Here is a 19,446-nt window from a genome sequence, read left to right on the forward strand (position 1 = left end):
TAAGAGAAAAAAGAAGACTTTTTATTTTTATATTTAGGATGAGATATTGTTATATTTAGCATGAGATATTTTTCTATTTTAGCATGAGATTTCATAGATATAAACCCACTCATTCAGATGTAGTACAGATGCAGATATTATAGTCTCAAATATAAAGCATATATACACAGTTGTGAGAGTGGGATAAAATGTAGCAGTCTCTGCACAAGAGAATTTTTTTAAAAGCTCATGCTAAAATAAAAACCAGTTAGTGTTAAAGATGCTGTCACATTTCTTTTTTTTCTCTCCCTCTTCCTTCCTCCGTTTTATACTAACATGGCTTTTTCTCAATAATAAGATTGTCATATAAAGCAGCTTTTTTTTAAAAAAAAAAATACCTTGGGAGATTGTACAATGGTGCCATTCTGAAACAAGCAACAACAGCTCTTTTACGTTGTTTTGACAACAGCTTGTGCCAAACTGCTTTCTTTGATCTTAATGGTTGCTCAACCTATGGAAAAACACAACTAAAAATGAGGACTTTTTTTATTAACCTACTTAACTGACTGTTACAACAAGCACCAGCTTTTAGACAGTCATATAAAACCTGGTCACACAGCAGAAAGAAAATCAAATCAAATACTTCACAAAACATAAAATACTGTACTGTGTATGTTATCTGAAATCTACTATTGACAGAAACATGTAGCTATTGCTACTGAAGAAACCGTACTGTGCGTTCATACGAAAGACAAAATTTCTGTTAACTGAACTTCATGTGGGAGTGAGATATGGAACAAGTTCTCAGATGATGACTACAGTAAGCAAACTGGCTCATAGCATCAGGGGCGGGATGTGGAGAGATTACCATTAATATCTGTTTTCTGGGTTACATGAAGGGCATTCTCCACTTCAGGCTGATACTTCCTCCTAGACATTCAGACAGGGTCCTAACTTGATTCTTTTCCTCCCCAGGAGGAGGAACCTTTCTTCCAGGCCAGGCTAGAAAAACTTAAATTCTCCTCAACCCTCAAAGACCTAGTGGGAAAGAATGAAGAAAAACTAGAGTCCATTCACACTACACACTCTTATTTCGCGGTGACTGTCATGATTCCATCCCATGGATTCCTGTGACTGGCAGTTTAGGGAAGAACACTTAGGATTCTCAGCTGTAGCATTTCACTACCCCACTAAATAACAAATCCCAGGATTGCCATGGAATGGATTCATAGTAGTTCAAAATTCTTTGAAGCTGCTGCTTTGAAAGTGCTGCTGAGATTCCTGCAGGGCCTCTGAAGCAGGGATGTTCTGACTGGCTGGGGATTTTGCAGTCCTTGACTACTGGATATAGGGGGAGTAGAAAATAAAAACTGGAAGGGGTTAAGAGGAAAAAAAGTAAGCAAGAATTTTAACTTGGTAATGGGGGGGGGGGGTGCTCAGGCTGGATTCTTAGGAACTCTAGCCAGATCCAATTGCTCTGCTCAATGAACAGGGGTGACCTGGGAGACAGGACAGCTCTTTTACTTGAAAAGGTAAAGAAGTAAGTTAGCACCTTGCTTACAAGCTTCTGGATGAGGTGCCACTACTACGTAGAGAATTCCCTCCACGAGACCCTGAAAAAATGTCCCTTCAAATACCTTGGTACCAAACTGTTGTAGACATTTATAGATAATAACCAGCATCTTGAATTGAACCCAGAAATTCAATGGAAACCAGTAAAGATTGCCAAACATGGGGTGTCAAAAAGTGTACTCCAGACCAACACACTAGCTGTTAAACTTGTATGGCCTTACAACAGACTGGTGACATGTTACAGGCAAAGTGGTTACTTGAGTGTGTGGTTGTCAGTCAATTTCAGGAACTTGATAAATGTGTTAGGATAACCTATGATAAACAATGGGACCGTGTGAGTGCTGACCCTATAGAGTATGGCCTTGTTGATTTTCTTTGACCTTTCTTTGTCAGCCATGGTATCCTTCCGGACAGGCTGTCGAGGTTAGCACTTGGAGGTACTGAATTGTAATGGTTCTTCTGTTACTTGAATGTTGGATTTCAAGTAATGATAGAAGATTACTGTTCTGCACTGGGGTGATTATGGCATAGAGGTCCATAGGGGTCCCCATCTACACAAAATTGCTCCTAAAGGTTATTTGGAAATGCAGACTAAGGTATCACTAATTTGTATGTGTTACACAGCTCCAAGTCTCTTCATCAAATTTAGATGAGATAGTAGTGTGCAATCTGAATCAAAGGACCTTACTGCACAGACTCGAGGCACGGGACGAGAACAGTCCAAAAGGGGCCGGGAAGGGAATGGAAAGAGTGGGTGACACATTTTACTGCATACAAGAAGTCCCTCACTCGTTCTGTTCCCTTCCCTTCCGTTTCCCATCCGTCCCAGAAAACTGTTCTAAACAGTTCTCAAAAATCACATCCTCTGGGACAGATGGAGAATGGAAGGGAACAGAATAGGGACTTCTGTGTGCAGTAAAATGCATCCCCCACTTGTTCCCAGCCCCTTTTGTTCCATTCTTGTCCCATGCCTGGAGCCCCTGTGCAGTAAGGTCCAATGTCTTATTATACAAGCTGAGAATCAATAAAAAACTCAAGATAGAGATATTATTACTGGGTGGTCCATTAGCCTGTGGTGATCAGCCAATCCTGAAGTGAGCTGCTCTAACTCTAAAGGATCAGATTCATAATATGGGTGTGCTCTTTGATCCAGAATCATAGAGGCCTTGGTGGTACACAAGTACACTTTATCATCTTAGGATGCGTTAAAACCCTGACTACAAAAAGATGGTTTAATATTTTATTAGCCTTTCATTTGAGTGATTGTAATGCAATGCATGTGTGTGACTGTTTTTGAAAAAGGTCAGGAATTTTTAACTCGTCCACATTGAAATACCAGGATTGCTAACAGGGACTGCTCAGTATGATCAGATGAGAGACTTCCAGTCAGCATCAGTGTTATACAACATCTATGCTATTTACAAGTACCATGTTGTATTTTTCAAGTTTATAGCTTAGATGTATGATCATTTTCACCTGTTCCAGATGAAAGACAGCAGCTGAGATCCTCTGCACACGTTCCACAGTTTTCTCAGGATTAGTAGGTTCATCAGTCCTCAAGATATCTTTGTACAGATTTAACTGCCATTTCACAGCTGGATCATCTGACTACAAATCAACACATCAGTTCTTGTTAGTTCCTGTTTAATAACCATTTAAAAGTATAAAGCAGACTTATGGAAATAACTATTCATGAATGAAATGAAAAGAGACATTTTAAATATGTTACAGAAGTAATGCTGTTCTGTGACTGGTATTTTTCTCTTTCCCTATACCATGATTACAAGAAAATTAGTCTGTTTTCTAATTTTCTTATTATTATTTCCCTTTACACTTTTGAGATTTAAAGCTGAATCATTTGTAAACTGTATTCTGGGTTTAAAGCTGAACCATTTGTAAACTGTATTCTGGAATTTGGGATATAACATAAGCATGCTTCTCCACAGGGATGCCAATGTCATGCTCATGATCCCACACTGTTTCTGTCGGTCTGTCTTTATCAGCAGAACAAGTAACCCAGCAAAGTGTTCCACCAGAACATCACCATAGCAGTGATATACTTTGTGTTCTACCAGTCTATCTGGTTTATTAGTTATTCCACAAAATCATATAGGTAATCAACCAGCATGAATTTACAATTGCTTTGCAAAAGTTAAAATATGTTAATTTTTTCTGATGTATTGTCTTTTGGGGAATTACCTTCTCCTGCAAATGCAAATTATTGCGTAAATGTTCTTTGACCTCTTCTTCTGTGTCTTTCTGTAGACAAATATAAACATATGTTAAACTGTGCCATATGATAGAGAGAGGGAAAATAGTTATACTGGGATAATACGACTTTATTTTCTGTGATTACAGCTATTTAATTGTCAGGAAATGACATTGGTGTGGCCACTAGGGGGAGCTGTTGTGCAGATGATTTACAGCTCCAGTGGCAGCTAATGTGTCAGCATTCAAAAAGTGCATCATCGGAATGTTGACGCAACTGTCAACTGTCAGTTCTCAACTGTCACTGAGGGACAGAGAGACAGTTGGTGCCTCAGAGAGTAGGCTGTATCTGTTACTGAGAGGCAGTGAAATGTACTGTGTGTTAATGTGGCTGCCTCAGAGGTTGTGTTATTGTTGGTTGGTGTAAATAGTGTGTATTAGAGACGGAAGTCCAATACACTGTGTATATCTATGTTGTAAATACTGCAAAGGAAGATTAAAGCTCTCGTTTAGAGTGAAGACTTGTAAGAGTCGTTATTAGTTGAAGACATCTTCACAGATTCCTTCTTCTTGGCGTCCTGTCGACGTGGTTGAACTCTGCGGGTGGTTGTGGTGGACACTGAGTGTCATTTCCATACGTCCCAACAAGGGTTATGAGCGAAGCACACGAGCCACAACATTAATTACAGTAATTTAGTTAAATTTAATTAATGATGAAATGAATTTTATGTTGTATGACAGATTAGAATTTCACATTGTATGAGATGAAACATATTAACATTATCTACCCCATAGATGAGGTGGAAGAAATGAGAAGTCAGAGAGAAGAAAAGAATAAGAGAAATAAAACAAAACAGATAAATAACTCTCTTTTATATATATGATGAGAGGTTATGATAGAAAGAAATTTTGTGATTTCATTGGTTGTCAAAAATTTGAATAGAAATATTTAAGGAAAGAAAAGAAATGTCATATGATGTAATATACCATGTTGCCTCACATACAACGTAATGAAATATAATTAAACTTAAGTGCCCAGAAACTGATATGTCTGTGTTTCTTCCTAATGGGAATATTATGTTTGGAGATCAATGAATACTTACAATCAAAACCTACATAGTACCAAAGAATGGCTTGGGGAGCAGACCAACCATTCCACAGAACCTCACTCTGCTCCTTTGCAATGCGAGGTCGGTAAAAAACAAGACCCATATCATCCAGGATCTTCTCCTGGATGAAGACGCCGACCTGGCTTGCTTCACAGAGACCTGGCTGGGAGAGGATAGCACTGCCATATGGGCGCAGGCCCTCCCAGCTGGGTACTCTGTCAGTGAGCAGGTGAGGGGAAGTGGGCGGGGGGGGGCGGAGTGGCTCTAGTCTATAAGAACCATCTGACCTTGGCCAGGATACCTGTCCGGAACACAGTCCATTTTGAGTGTATGTACCTTAGCCTGAAGACCAGGGATAGTTTGGGGATTTTGCTAGTCTACCGGCCACCCCGTTGTCTAGCAGACTCCCTGACTGAGCTGACACAGCTGGTCTCTGAGCTGTTGTTGGAGACCCCTAGACTTTTAGTTTTGGGGGACTTCAACATCCCGCTCGAGACCAGTTTAACAGGTGCGGCTCGGGAGTTCATGGAGACCATGACAAACATGGGCCTATCCCAATTGGTCAAAGGGCCCACACATTGTGCAGGTCATACACTCGATGCGGTCTTCAGCACGGAACAGGAATATCCGTGGGCGGAGGTGGTAAGTACCTCCGCATTGTCATGGACGGATCATTTCCTGGTCAAGACGAAACTTAGAGCCAATATCTGCCCCACCGGGGGTGGCGGACCCATTAGAATGGTCTGCCCTCGAAGGCTGATGGAGCCCATTGGATTCCAGACAGCCTTGGAGGGTTTAATGGTTGGGAATGCCGGTGATCCTGTCGATACTCTGGTCAATACCTGGAACACCGATCTTACCAGGGCTATCGACACGATCGCTCCCAAGCACCCTTGCCATCCCGCCCCAAATCGGAGGCCCTGGTTCACGCCAGAGCTGAGGAAGATGAAGCGGTTTGGACGACGGCTAGAGCGCAGGTGGCGGAAGACTCGACTCTTATCCGACAGAACTCGCCATAGGAACTTTCTTCGTTCCTATCGGGAGGCAATACGTGCAGCGAAGAGAGCCTTCTCCTCTGCACGTATTGCGTCTGCAGAGTCCCGTCCAGCAGAGCTGTTTAAGGTGGTGAGGGAAATGACGCAGGTGCCCCCTGCGCCAAATCCCTTACTTAACCCGACGACGGCCTGCTGTGACGCGTTTAACAACTTCTTTGCAGACAAAATCTCTCAGATAAGAGCCGACCTAGATGCCACCATTGGAACAGAGTCGACAGGTGAGGCGTCCAGTGACTCCGCCGATGTAGTTATACTGGATCAGTTCCAATCTGTGAGTACTGATGACGTGGACAAGCTGCTTGGTAAGGTGAGGAAGACAACTTGCCCTCTCAACCCTTGCCCATCATGGCTGGCCGTCCAGGGGGGGATGCACTGATGAGATTCCTTACGGATATCATCGGTGCATCCTTCAGGGAAGGACATATTCCATCTTGTTTAAAGGAAGCGGCGGTTAGGCCGCTCCTGAAAAAACCTTCCCTAGACCCCCTGGATATGAAGAATTATAGGCCAGTGTCATTGCTGCCATTTTTGAGCAAGGTGATCGAGAGGGCGGTTGCCCTTCAGCTCCAAGCTGTCTTGGATGAAACCGATTATCTAGACCCATTTCAAACCGGCTTTAGGACAGGCTTTGGGGTTGAGACTGCCATGGTTGCCTTGACCGACGATCTGCGTCTGAGCATTGACAGGGGGAGTGTGACCCTGTTGGTGCTCTTAGACCTCTCAGCGGCTTTCGATACTATAGATCACGGCATCCTCTTAGACCGCCTGAGGGGGTTAGGTATCGGGGGCACTGCCTTGCAGTGGTTCCGGTCCTTCCTCTCGGGCAGGTCTCAGAGGGTGCTACTCGGGGACTGTAGCTCCAGTAAGAGGTACCTCACTTGTGGGGTTCCTCAGGGGGCTATTTTGTCCCCGATGTTATTTAACATCTATATGAAGCCGCTGGGTGAGATAATACGGAGTCATGGTGCTGGGTGTTATCAGTACGCTGATGACACCCAAATCTATTTCTCCGTATCTCGTTCGTCGGCCTCGAATTCTGATGGCATCTCTTCTCTCAATGAATGTCTTCAGGCGGTAATGGGCTGGATGAGGAAAAAACAGATTGAAACTGAATCCAGACAAGACGGAGGTGCTCATGGTAGCGGCCCCGAAACCAAGAATTGGGTTGCAACCTCCAGTCCTGGATGGGGTCACACTCTCCTCCAACGACTGTGTTCGCAGTCTGGGGGTGCTCCTTGACTCGTCGCTCCTGATGACAAATCAGGTAAATGCGACGGTCAGGAGTGCCTGTTATCAGCTTCGGCTGATACGCCAGCTGCGCCCTTTTCTGGAAGTAAGGGATCTCGAGACGGTTGTGCACGCGCTGGTAACCTCACGCCTTGACTTCTGTAATGCACTCTACATGGGGCTACCCCTGTGCTTGACTCGGAAATTACAGCTGGTTCAAAACATGGCAGCCAGGCTTGTCTCAGGAACATCTAGGAGGGACCACATTACTCCGGTTTTGAGGTCCCTCCACTGGCTGCCTATCAGCTTCCGGACCCAGTACAAGGTGTTGGTTATCACCTTTAAAGCCCTAAATGGCTTGGGTCCAAGCTATCTCAGGAACCGCCTCCTCCCGTACAATCCTCCCCACGCTCTCCGGTCCTCTGGGAAGAACTTACTGCAGCCTTTAAAATCTAGGCTTGCGGCGACCTCCCAGAGGGCGTTCTCTGCTGTTGCCCCCAAACTCTGGAACGACCTGCCAGATGAGATCCGTCAGATAACATCATTAGACAGCTTTAAAAAAGCGGTCAAGACGGATCTCTTCCGGCAGGCCTTTCCAGACTAACCATCCCAGCCCAGGTTCCCTGATTCCCTCATTCCTCCCGTGGCCCCATCTCAGTGATGGTCGAGGATCAACAGAGGGATATCAGGGTTTTAATTGCTGTTTTTATGCTTGATGTTGTGTTTTTAATATGTTATACTGTTTAATATTGTCTTAAGGGGGGGAGGGATAAAGTGTTTTTAATTGTTATATTTTATATTTTACTGTTGTCAACCGCCCGGATTGGTTTGCCATAGGGCGGTATATAAATAAATAAATATTATTATTATTATTATTATAAAGAGCCTGCTCATTTCCAATCATGAGATTGATTCCAATACTTATGGATGCCTGAGTGGAATGTCGATGTTAACTTGGTCTATCTGGTTTATGAATTGGGACACAGGTGCCATAACGTGATAAAGGTGATCCCAGGAAGAAACCAACATTAGCTGACAAGTGGCAAGGTTTCTCAATCTCTCAGTCAGATAGAGGCAAGGAACCACACTGTTTCAGCAGGTTTTCCACTACAGATCTTAGACTTCCAACAAATGTTTGCAGAGAGGGTGGGACCAAATAGTGCTCTGTCCCACTGTATGAGGCCTGAATAAAGGGGAGGATATGCATCTATCAGCTAGGATATCACTTCCTGCATCTGCTTAAAGTGGCATCTCATCCACTAATATTTCCACATGATAGTTTGCTAGTCTCTATGGTGCAATTTTTGTGGTTGCCTAGCTATGCAAACTTTCCATACTTTTATAGTTTAGTTTCTGTTTTTATTAAAAATATTTTGTAAGCTACTCTGAGTACTCAACAGAAGGTGAGATAGAGAATAAAGGTTTTAAAACAAATGCAATAAATTAAAACCAATGTTAGTCCAATGATATGAGATCTATTGGAATGCATGGGACTTCTTATTCCTAACATATATAAGTGTTATTGATTTCAAAGGGTCTAATCTAGTTTTGGACTGACATTGTATTTTACCTACAGTCCTGCTCTGGACACATTGAATTGGATATATATATGTGTGTGTGTGTGTGTGTGTGTGTGTGTGTGTGTGTGTGTGTTGGATTGTAACACTCTCATTTGCATTTTAAAATTGATCTGATTTCAGATAAATAATTTGGCCTACTTATTTTTTAATTTTCCAAAATATAATTCCAAAATATTAATTATGGATCATTTACAATGAGAGATGGTTAATGAATAAATAAACATCCTAAAACTGAAAAAAAATCATGTGCATTTTAGAACTCCTTAGATCAGAACCACAAAATATTTGAATACTGAATTCCTGGGTTGACATTGTTCATAAAATGAATAAAACATTGACTTACACAGCTGTATCTGGACTTAGCAAGAGAAATTAGTTCTTGATCTCCAGGAGTACACATATTCAATCCAATGGGAAGCATTTTTTTAAGTGCAGCTACAATGAGAGAAGTCTGTATTGAGTACAAATCTCCTCTGCGTTTTGATTTCTTTCGTTCTTGATCATGACCACCAGACTACAAGGGGGAAATACATATGAAATACATACTGTAATTATATCATACATCCACACTAAAACATGTATGTTTTCTATCAATTATTCAGTCGAAAACAGAAGTTCATATTTGCATGTTTCTATTATGAATGTTTAAACTTGGTAGAACAGAAGTGAGTTAAAGAACTGCTGTAGAAAACATATAAATAATTTTAGAAGTACATCGTAATTGACTTTACCAGTCCATAAATCCCTAAGTACAGACTGTAATTTTCTAAAAGCTACACATCTCTTTAAATATATATACAGTCAGTCTGTGCCATATGCAGGCTTCATTTACATGGCTTTCAGCTTAGACTGAAGCTGCACTACAATTAAATGAACAGCATGTGCACCCATGGCACGCATGCCGCACCACACACATGCACCCCATTGTTTTCAATGGGGAGTGAGCATACTTGGTTTTCCGCTATGAAAGGGAAGGGCTGATTGTATAGCCACATATACCTAAAAGGATGGAAAGTGAAAAGAATTAAATTTGCATTTCTGAGAAGACTAGTCTGTGCTTCTACTGTATAAAGGAAGATCTGGTGGTGGACTTCTTTTGGTGGGATAGAAGAATGCAGCAGCCCAGGATTGGAACAATTCACTTCCCCCATTTTCCCCATGGACCCCCCTCCCTCAAGTGGCTTTAGAGGATTGGGCAACTGTTCAGTGGTGAAGCCTGAAGATGGGAGGAAGAAGGTAACAAATTCTGTTGCAACTACTAATGAAAAGTTCCATTTAGCTTTGAGTCTTACATGCATATGTGAACTATGTCTGCAATGATCTTTAATAAGTCTGACAACTGTAAAGTATTCATTCACCAAGGCCATAGTTTTAACTATATGTACTAGAATACTGCTCTATTTCAGTTCCATTGCTGATACAGAAATCCAGACACTGTCAGTAGCATCACCCACCCAAAGTATTAGGAAAATGAGCCCTAGAAAAGAGTAAACAGGTTGCACATCAACATAAAATCTATCACATTCTAATCAAACAGACAATGTACAATTTCATTCAAAATAAAACATTTAAGGCAGCAGATCAAAGCTCTGAGCAACAGCATGGCTCTTATTAACAAAACCATACTATGAACAAACTTACATTGAACAGCCACGAAAATGTATCTTTTCTGAATCCATGCATAGAACAGACACACATTAACCCCACTGAGAACTGTGTCACATACATGAATTCAGGACTGGGCTCATAGCATATAACCACTACAAACAGCAGATGCTTGCTATGAACTCTTCACATCTTTTTGTCTCTGCAAATGAAATGTTGAGTAGAGCAAAGATAGACACTGTACAAGCTTGGAACACTGGTACAGTAAAGCCATTAACACTGATTGTTTGCAAACAATTACCACATGATTTCTATTCTACTCTAGTAGTGAACATACACATTTGGTAAATTGTTGCAAAGCTCTCTTTAATGGCCTCTAGACATTCCTACATGTATTTAGAAGTTTAATGGGAACAGACATATGGTGTGGTGTTTTCTACAGAGACTGGCAACTGCAAGAGTACTTCACTTCAAAGCTTTGCTTGTGGAAATGCCTTAGAAAAGATTTTCTATAGTAACAATGAGTTAAGTAAAGGTAAAGGTATTTCCCATTGACAAGGTTGTCGTGTCCGACCATAGAGGGCTGTGCTCATCTCTGTTACTAAGCCGAAGAGCCAGCATTGGCAGAGACTACTCTGTGGTCATGTGGCCAGCATGATTGCTCAGAACGCTGTTTACCTTCCCACCAGAGCGATACCTATTTCTCTACTTGCATTTGCATGCTTTTGAACTGCTAGGTTGGCAGAAGCTGGGACTATGAGTTATGGACTACGGCAATGAGTTAATGGCTCTATATTTAATGAAATTAATCTGTACTCTACTTTGATAGCAGACAAACAAATGCCACAATGTGTTACAGGGATTCAGTGGCGTCACACATCTCTTAATTGGGGAGGTAACTGATGTAACAGGGGATGTTCTAGTTGTTCTTTCTCTTCTTTGGAGGATACTTTTCTCAGGTTTTTTGCACTTGCTTCTGTTTGGGTGTACAAGTTATATTTATATTTATAAATTATACAGTACTTTAAAGGTGAAGAGGTGCTCCATTCTGTCTCTGCCACCACATTTCAGTCTTTCCAAATTGCCACTCAGGGACCCTCTACTGCAATTACAAAACCAGAGCTATATAGAACAATGAACTCTGTTGATAACAGTAAAATGATTGCAAATTGCTCCTTTAAATAATGCTCATTTTTAATATTCTAATAGATACATATTGAGAGCATTAATTCTTTCCTCTGCTTACCAATCCTGCTACTGAGAATACCTATCATTTTGTTTCATTCTTTATAATGATGTAATGCTTAAGTATGGGAAGAGGAAAACATAAGAATTGCTTTTTTTCTTCTTCATCTATTCCTTCCCTCATCACTGAGACAATATTCAATTTGTTCCCCTATCTACCTTGGTTTCAAGGCTGTGCGAAGGAGGAAACAATACATCCTTCCCATCACTTGCAATCACTCAATTCAGTCTGGAATACAACCCCTGTTTTGGGGAGGAATGGTGATGAACATCAGAACCATGTTTTCCTTTCCAGACAAAAGCAGGAAGGCTACTGCTTCCCTTACCATCACTCTGTGTGTTCACTAGACCATGAAGTGTTAGGAGCAGTGTGACCCGATTTGGCTTCATTGCTAAATGTTGAGAAATTGCATTATATTGATAGATAAACACTGTGATCAAGAACGATGTAAAATAGCAGTGCTTTCATTGGCCTGGTTTAGACATAAAGATACACTATCGGCCTGGTACATACCGTCCCTTTGCGGCATCATGGTGACATGCTAGGATTGCCTCGGAGTGGCGCATGCACATGCCCCACAACCCTAGCATGTGACGAGGATGTCGCAGCTGTGGACCACCATCCACACGCACAGCTATGATGTTGCAGCAGTGCAGCGTCCAAACAACTCTGCGCAGCTGCGACGCCATTGCACCTTCTCTGGTGGTTTGCGGTGGTGCAACTGCGCCACAAAAAGAAGCCACTTCCATGCGCTCCTTTCTTGCTGCACAGCAGCGTTGCACAATTTGGTTGCTGCAGCACTGCTGCAGAGCAAGGAGAGGCACTTCCCCAGCGCCTCTTTTTGGCACTCTGTACTGCACCATAGTTAATTTATTTGTTTTTTTTTTACTACATGTACTAAATTAAGCTCTTGACAAAACTTTCAATGTATTTGTAACATGATACTGTAAAATATACAAGATTTACTGAGGAAGATGAAAGAGGCATTAAAAAACCAATCCCTCTGCAGGCCCCTGATATTCCAGTTGATGCTGTGTTGATAAATCTTTGGGCTACAGAATCCCCAGCCTGGAAATGGCTTTTGCAGGAGCCAAATGCCAACCCTATACAAAGTAAGGGGTTTTTTTTCCAATAGAGATAAGTCTTTTAAAGCTTTCCTGTTTACAATTTGGCCCTTTTCACTATACCATTATTTAAATAAACTAATCACAATTGTGTCTTATTTAGATACAACAGTGATTAGAATCATAGAATCATAAAATCATAGAGTTGGAAAAGACCACAAGGGCCATCCAATCCAACCCCATGCCATAGAATCATAGAATTGGAAGAGACGACAAGGGCCACCCAGACCAACCCCTTGCCATGCAGGAACTCACAATCAAAGCACCCCCGACAAATGGCTATCCATCAGACTCTATATAAAAGCTTATGATGATGTTCCACTCTCGACTATGTTTACTGGCTACTGATGAACTGTTTTTTAGATAACTAATAGGAATGTAGCAAATTCAGGATTAGTGTTTTATCAATTGTATTTGTATTATTGTATTATTTTATTGATGTAATCCCGCCTTGATCCTTGGGAGAGCCGGGAAATATAAATAAACATTATTATTATTATTATTATTATTATTATTATTATTATTATTATTATTCAGCCTATTTTTAAAAACCTCCAAAGGAGACTCCACCACACTTCAAGGGGGGTGTGTTCCAGGAGTTTATTGCATGCACATTTCAGCCTAATCCGGACACAGGACGGTATTGGGCTGGAACAGGGGGAAACGGGCTTTATTGCACACAAATTGCTGCTGTGCTGCTGCCCAGCCATCACTCATTCCTCGGCTGTGTTCTGCAGGCCGATTTTGGTGGTATGTAAAACCTCTGTGGTAACAAAATCACCAGGAGAAGCAATAGGGGACAGCTGATGGTAAGGCTTTTTTAGCTGCTGCATCACACTATTGACTCATGTTCAACTTGTGCTCTACTAGGACTCCTAGATCTCTTTCACCTGTAATCTTGTTAAGCCAGATGTCCCCCATCCTATATCTATGCATTTTAATTTTTTCTGCCTAAGTGCAGTCCCATACATTTCTCCCTGCTGAAAAACAGCTCCTATCGTCAGGAAGTTCTTCCTAATGTTTAAGTGGAATCTCTTTTCCTGTGTATTAACCTGGACAACACAAAAACAGTTATATTCTCCAAAAACATATAAATTTTTTGTTTAACATGTCAAAGTGTACATACACTTCAGATTTTTTAGCTTTCTAATCTATTACGGTAATTTTGATCCTCTCCTATGGGGTATTAGCTACTCCTTTAGATTAATTTTGGACAAGCAAGCAAATGCTTCCAATCTTCTTTTTCCCAGACAGGCCACAAGAGGACAGAGCAAGGGAAATGGTTTATAGCAAAGACATTACTAAAAGCCTGGATTAGAATTAAATCCTCAGGCCTTTAAATCTATCTGTTTGCCTGTCTATCCCAATATTTGTATGCATAATATTATAAAATGTTAATTCTGCTTTTTAAAACTTTGTTTTAAAATTTTAATACACATGGAATATTTTTAAGGAAAACCCAGTTAAGAAAATTTAAATGCAGCTGCTGCTACTAAGAACAGCCGGCGGACTCCCCTGAGGAGCTGCGTTGCCGCCAGGAGGCCCTGCCGGGCCTGGTACGCCCCAGCATACTTTGCTGGGGCCAAAAAATCATCTGATTGGCTGGCTGAGGGGCCGGGGAGGAACTTCCTGTTTTGGCCACTCTAGGCGGCTCGGAGGACCTCTCTATGGTCCGGGTTTCCGGTCTTCCAGAGAGCTGATTGGTCGGCTGCCCTGGAGGGGAGGAGTGTGCTCCCGGACCCTCCCTCTTTGCAGTGGCCTATATAAGGCCTTGTAGCTCAGCGTTCAGGGCCATTTTTGCTCGGCTCCCCTCCCTCCCTCCCTCCCTCCCTAGGGTTGGTGTTTTTCATCACAACAGAGGGGCGGCAGCATAGGCCACGATCTGCTGAGAGTGGTTTCCAGGGCTATGGAGCACTGGAGAGGGAGTCCTTTGGACCCGGGTATATTGAGGGCATACGCTCTGGTCATTGAGGGGGTCATTACGTTATTACGTTACCCGGTGACTAGGGGCTTAAGGGATAAGAGGCAATCAGAACTTCACACAGCTGCAAGATTGCATTCCCTAGCCCATAGGTCATCCTGAAATTGCGATCATCGATCGACCGGGGTGTTGTTCGATTTAACAGATCATGACCTCATGCTTTGGGCCAACCCTACACTGTTTTAATGTTGAGTTAATAAAGTTGTGGCCATTCCTCCAACTTTGGTGTTGTGTTTATTGTGGCAGCACCCCTCCTAGGCAATTAAGATTATCACACATGGGCTCACTGTCTGGGAATCGCTGGGGAAACGTGAGGGAAGCATGTGTGTGTGTGTGTAACCCTGAAGTGCTTCCCCAGTGTGATGCTATCGTCAGCTCCCTCTAGCATCATGGAATTGTTCAGGGAGAGACAATTTGCTATTAACACAATGTTTCCGTTAATAGCAAATCACCCCTCCCTGAACGATCCCATGATGCTAGAGGGACGCTAGAGGGAACTGATGATTGCATGACACTGGGGAAGTGCTTCAGGGTTACACATGTGCGCATGCACTTCCCTAATGTTTCTGTAGCGATTCCCAGAGGGTGAGTCCATGTGTGATAACCTTCTATATTAGTGCTACTATTACTACTAATATAAAACCTTTTATTACTATTACATTTCCAAAATTGTAATAATGGTAACTGTTTCCATATGTTGCTGGAGCTACCATAAGATATGCCTACAGACGACTAACATATAGAAAGAAACAGATGTTACCAGCGTATCTTTCTGGCAACTGAGCAAGGCAACAGGGGTGAGGCAGTGCCTATGACCACATGCAGACCTGGCAAGGGCAGCTTACAGTGGGGCCACTATGCAGTGGAAGACCTGGCCAGTCAAAATTGTCCCTTGGTTGGGGGTGGGATGGAAAACAAAGGTTCAATTGAGAAAGCCCCAGAAGGCTCCACTCCCTGTAAGGACACTGTGAGGACAGTCACCATAAGTGGAGTGGGGGGGGGGGTATGACAACCAATCTGCACAGCTGCTGTTCAACCAAGACATTTAAAATGGACTTAAAGCTCACTAACTCACTCTCTTAACCTTGTAAACTGACAATCTTTTAATGCTGTAGTATAGTGGATTCCAAAGACATTCCTCTAAAATCAAGGGGCATGATGTTGGAGAATGGTCGTGCAAGGTGATCAAACAATAAAATTGTTCTAAAACTGCACAGCATCTGAAACTGTACAGATACTGGAGAAAAGATTGCACAAGTAAATCTGTTGTTCTTTTCTCTAAATTGCATAGCTTTTATGTGTGGATGCATTTCATTTACAAAGGACATTGCATGTGTAATGATGGTCTCAGCTTTGGAAAGCAATCAACAGCACTATAGCTTATCTGTTAATTTGTTGAGTGTTTTCTTTCTCCACTGAATCCCATCATTAACCTCTAACCTATGAGCTTTACATGTATCTGTGCTAGAGGCTGAACCTGTACTTTCATTTCACAGAAAGGAATTTTAAATAGACTTTTCATACACAGTGCATAAATGTTCCAGGGTACTCCAGAATGGTTATGTTTTCAGCATATCCTCTTTGAGGGGAATGACAGCAGAGATGGGAGATAAAATTACTGAATGTATTTCATTTATATTAGTTGGTAACAGTATCACTGACAAGCACAATACTGCATTTTTCCCTTTTTTGTTTCTTTTAAATACCCAGCACATCCATGAATCTGTTGAACAAACACTTTTGTACCAATAAACTAAGATAAAAAGAATTGGCATAAAATGAGGATGGTAACAGAGGCAGAAGAGAGACTTGTTGGACTATTTTCCCACCCACACGTCCATGAAATCAGTACCTAGGCCTATATGGAAAAGGGGTGCAGGAGGATAAAAGCAGATGTCCTTTAAAATCTGCCTAGCTTCCAATAGGATTTATTTTGGGCAGGACATATACCTTCCCTTTGTGACGCCACTGCTGTGATCAATGGAAAGAATGCTCAGAGCCTGGTCATCTCTAAAACTAAAACATAAAGACACATCATGCACTTTGACCTGTACCTTTACTTGCATGGCCTGTATGAAAGAAAGAAAAAATACAAGGGAAAAAGTAAGTAAAGCTGATGAAAAGATGAAAGTTTTGTATGTTATTTAGAGACAATATCCACTTTTTCAATATAAAAACTAAGACTAAAATCTGATACTGATTTACTAGTAAGCCTCACTGAATCCAATGAGGTATACTTCTTGGTAGTCACATACAGGATCACAATGTGAAATCTCTTACATTTTTAATTAATTCATATAGCTAAATATGTCATTATACACTTTTGAAAACAAAATATTTATTTATAATATAAGATATAGGTGTTTTTTAAAACAAACAAACAAAACAAACCTATTACATTTATTGAGTGTTACCCAAAGAGAATATACCGAGGATTACCATTCTTTACTATACTCCATATATTCACCACACCACAAAAGTTCTGTTTTATTCAATTTACTGATATTTCAACATAAATACTGCATTAAATATTGAAACGTCATAATATTGAATATGAAGTCAATTAAGCTTTAACAACATACACTTACCAATTTTTAAAAATGTATCTTTCAACAAATAGCATTCACAAAAAATGGAACAGAACAGGCTTCACGTGAACATGGTAAACTAACACTACAGAAAACTTTGTGCAGGTTACAGAGTTTCATTCTACAAATATATTTTTCTTGTTTTGGCCTTGTCAGGTGTATAAAGGCCAGTAGTTCAAAACTAAGAGTTAAAGAGTGAGGTCTATAATCATATCTACTTTCCCTCAACAACATATTTGCTATAATAGAAAACAATGATCCATACATTTTGAGACATGAGAATTAAGCTCTTGCTAAACTATGCTTGCCTTTCCTAGAGAGGCCTGATAGGCTTGGACATTTTATAGAGGCCTATAAAAGACTATTCTGAGTAATCTTTTAATTAAACTGACTGTAAAATATTTATTACTGGTTTGCCCTTTTCTTCACTTTTTGCTGCATTTTAAAAAGAATACACACTTGATGTTGAATGCCGGATCTGACTGGTGTTATCCAGTGCAGCCTGAACCCCCTGCCCCCCAATACTGATGCCTCTGTCCTGCTCATTACCAGCCCCACAGAGCAATTTGTTATTCTTGCAGTTTCCAGGGGCTTAAAAACAACAACTATATTGTTTTACTTGGACATAAGAGTCATGAGCTGCCCAGAGCAGTGTAGGATCCTGTCAGCTACTGGCTATATTGTTCATCATTGCAGAAAACTATACATTCTAGATACTGCAAGATCACTGTGGTCTAACAACATATGTGACTCTAAAGCATCCCATCACTTAGGAGATTATTGCATGTTCTTAAAGTAACTTATCCCCGATGTTTAATTTTAAAACCAGGTGTTACTGCATGTAGCTGTGGCCGGGTGAGTGCAACCCGTATGCAGCCTTGATCCCAGCCACGCTTATCCTGCGGCTTTTCAAAAATGGCAGTGTAACGAACCTCCTGTCTTATGTGGCAGGCTCTTGGGACTTTTATTATCCCACCCCGCTTTCACCAAATTATGTAACGACTTTTTAGGCTCTATCACCAAATATAATTGATGACAGACCCCTGTTTAAAACTCAGGTTCACAATATTATATAATACAGTAGCTGTCATGCCTCCAGAGCATCTTTGATGCTCTTGAGACATATATTTAGTTGACATTATATTAGCTTTTCTATGTATTAGTTTAGAAGGGGAAATAAAGATCTACGGCTTTAAGAAAGACAAGGATTGTGGGAAATCCCAGGGTCTCTTACTGTCTCCCTCTAGTTATTTTCAGTGTGTAGTAAGATTTCAGACAAGTCAGACCTGGAGAGAGTATTTTCCTTTGACAAAAAGATAAGTCCACAAAAGAAGAAAGATAGTCCTCAGAAGAAGAAAGATAGAATCCACCGAGAGAGCAAGGTATTTAGGAAGGACTATTGAGAAAGAAGAAATCAGTTTCATGTTTGTGTTTATAACCAGTAAAGCTTTTGAAACTTAAGAAATTTGTGGACAAGTCTTTTGTTCTGGCTGTGTTCCCGAGAGCCAGAGGCCTTACTACACCCAAAGTCCATAGTATTGCTTTTGGGACAAAACAGTAGCGTAGATATAATATATATGGCCGACAAGCCTTTAGATAAAACAAAATATGAACTTTATTGAACAAAGGATTTGAACAGATATTACTTGAACTAAATGGTATTAAACACTGTTAGTTCATGCATGTGTTACTTTGTTACATTTGTACTCTTTATTTCTTTAGTGTTATTTCTCTTTCCCCAAATATTCTTCAACCACCTAACGGCTTCCCTGTCCCTCTTTAGGCACTTCTTTTTACTAACTCAGCCACCAAGGCTATGATATCTCTCAAGCAATTATGTAATTCCAAACCCCTCTTCTTGAGTCTGGTTACACAGAGCCTCTCTCCTGAAGACTCTCCAAAACAACTACTGTCCCCTCTGGACCTAATAATTTCCTCAATAACTATTCCTTCAGGAATTATCGGAACCCAGTCCTCTCTTGGACTCTATAGTTCCCTCTCTCTAACCCTAACTCACTCCCCAAACTCCACTCCAGCCCTATTCCGCAGAATTCCAACCCCTAACTGACTCCCAACTGTCAACATTCCAACTGCCAAAAACACCGGACGCATGGAATGTTCAAAGGTTCCAGCCCACATTCTATTGGCTGGACCTCAGCTGCCTTCTGATTG

The 19,446-nt window shown here is 41.2% G+C and overlaps 1 protein-coding gene across 1 annotated transcript in view; it reads right to left on the minus strand.

Annotated features, from left to right (window-relative positions):
- Positions 1 to 19,446, minus strand: part of RYR3 (ryanodine receptor 3) — a 423,771-nt gene that overhangs the window by 82,281 nt on the left and 322,044 nt on the right. The window contains 5 exon segments of the mRNA XM_042477733.1: positions 378 to 490; positions 3,028 to 3,159; positions 3,751 to 3,810; positions 9,074 to 9,244; positions 16,741 to 16,755. Coding sequence (XP_042333667.1) covers positions 378 to 490; positions 3,028 to 3,159; positions 3,751 to 3,810; positions 9,074 to 9,244; positions 16,741 to 16,755 — 491 coding nt within the window.

This window comes from Sceloporus undulatus, chromosome 1 (genome assembly GCF_019175285.1).
Source record: "Sceloporus undulatus isolate JIND9_A2432 ecotype Alabama chromosome 1, SceUnd_v1.1, whole genome shotgun sequence".
Classification (NCBI taxonomy): domain Eukaryota; kingdom Metazoa; phylum Chordata; class Lepidosauria; order Squamata; family Phrynosomatidae; genus Sceloporus; species Sceloporus undulatus.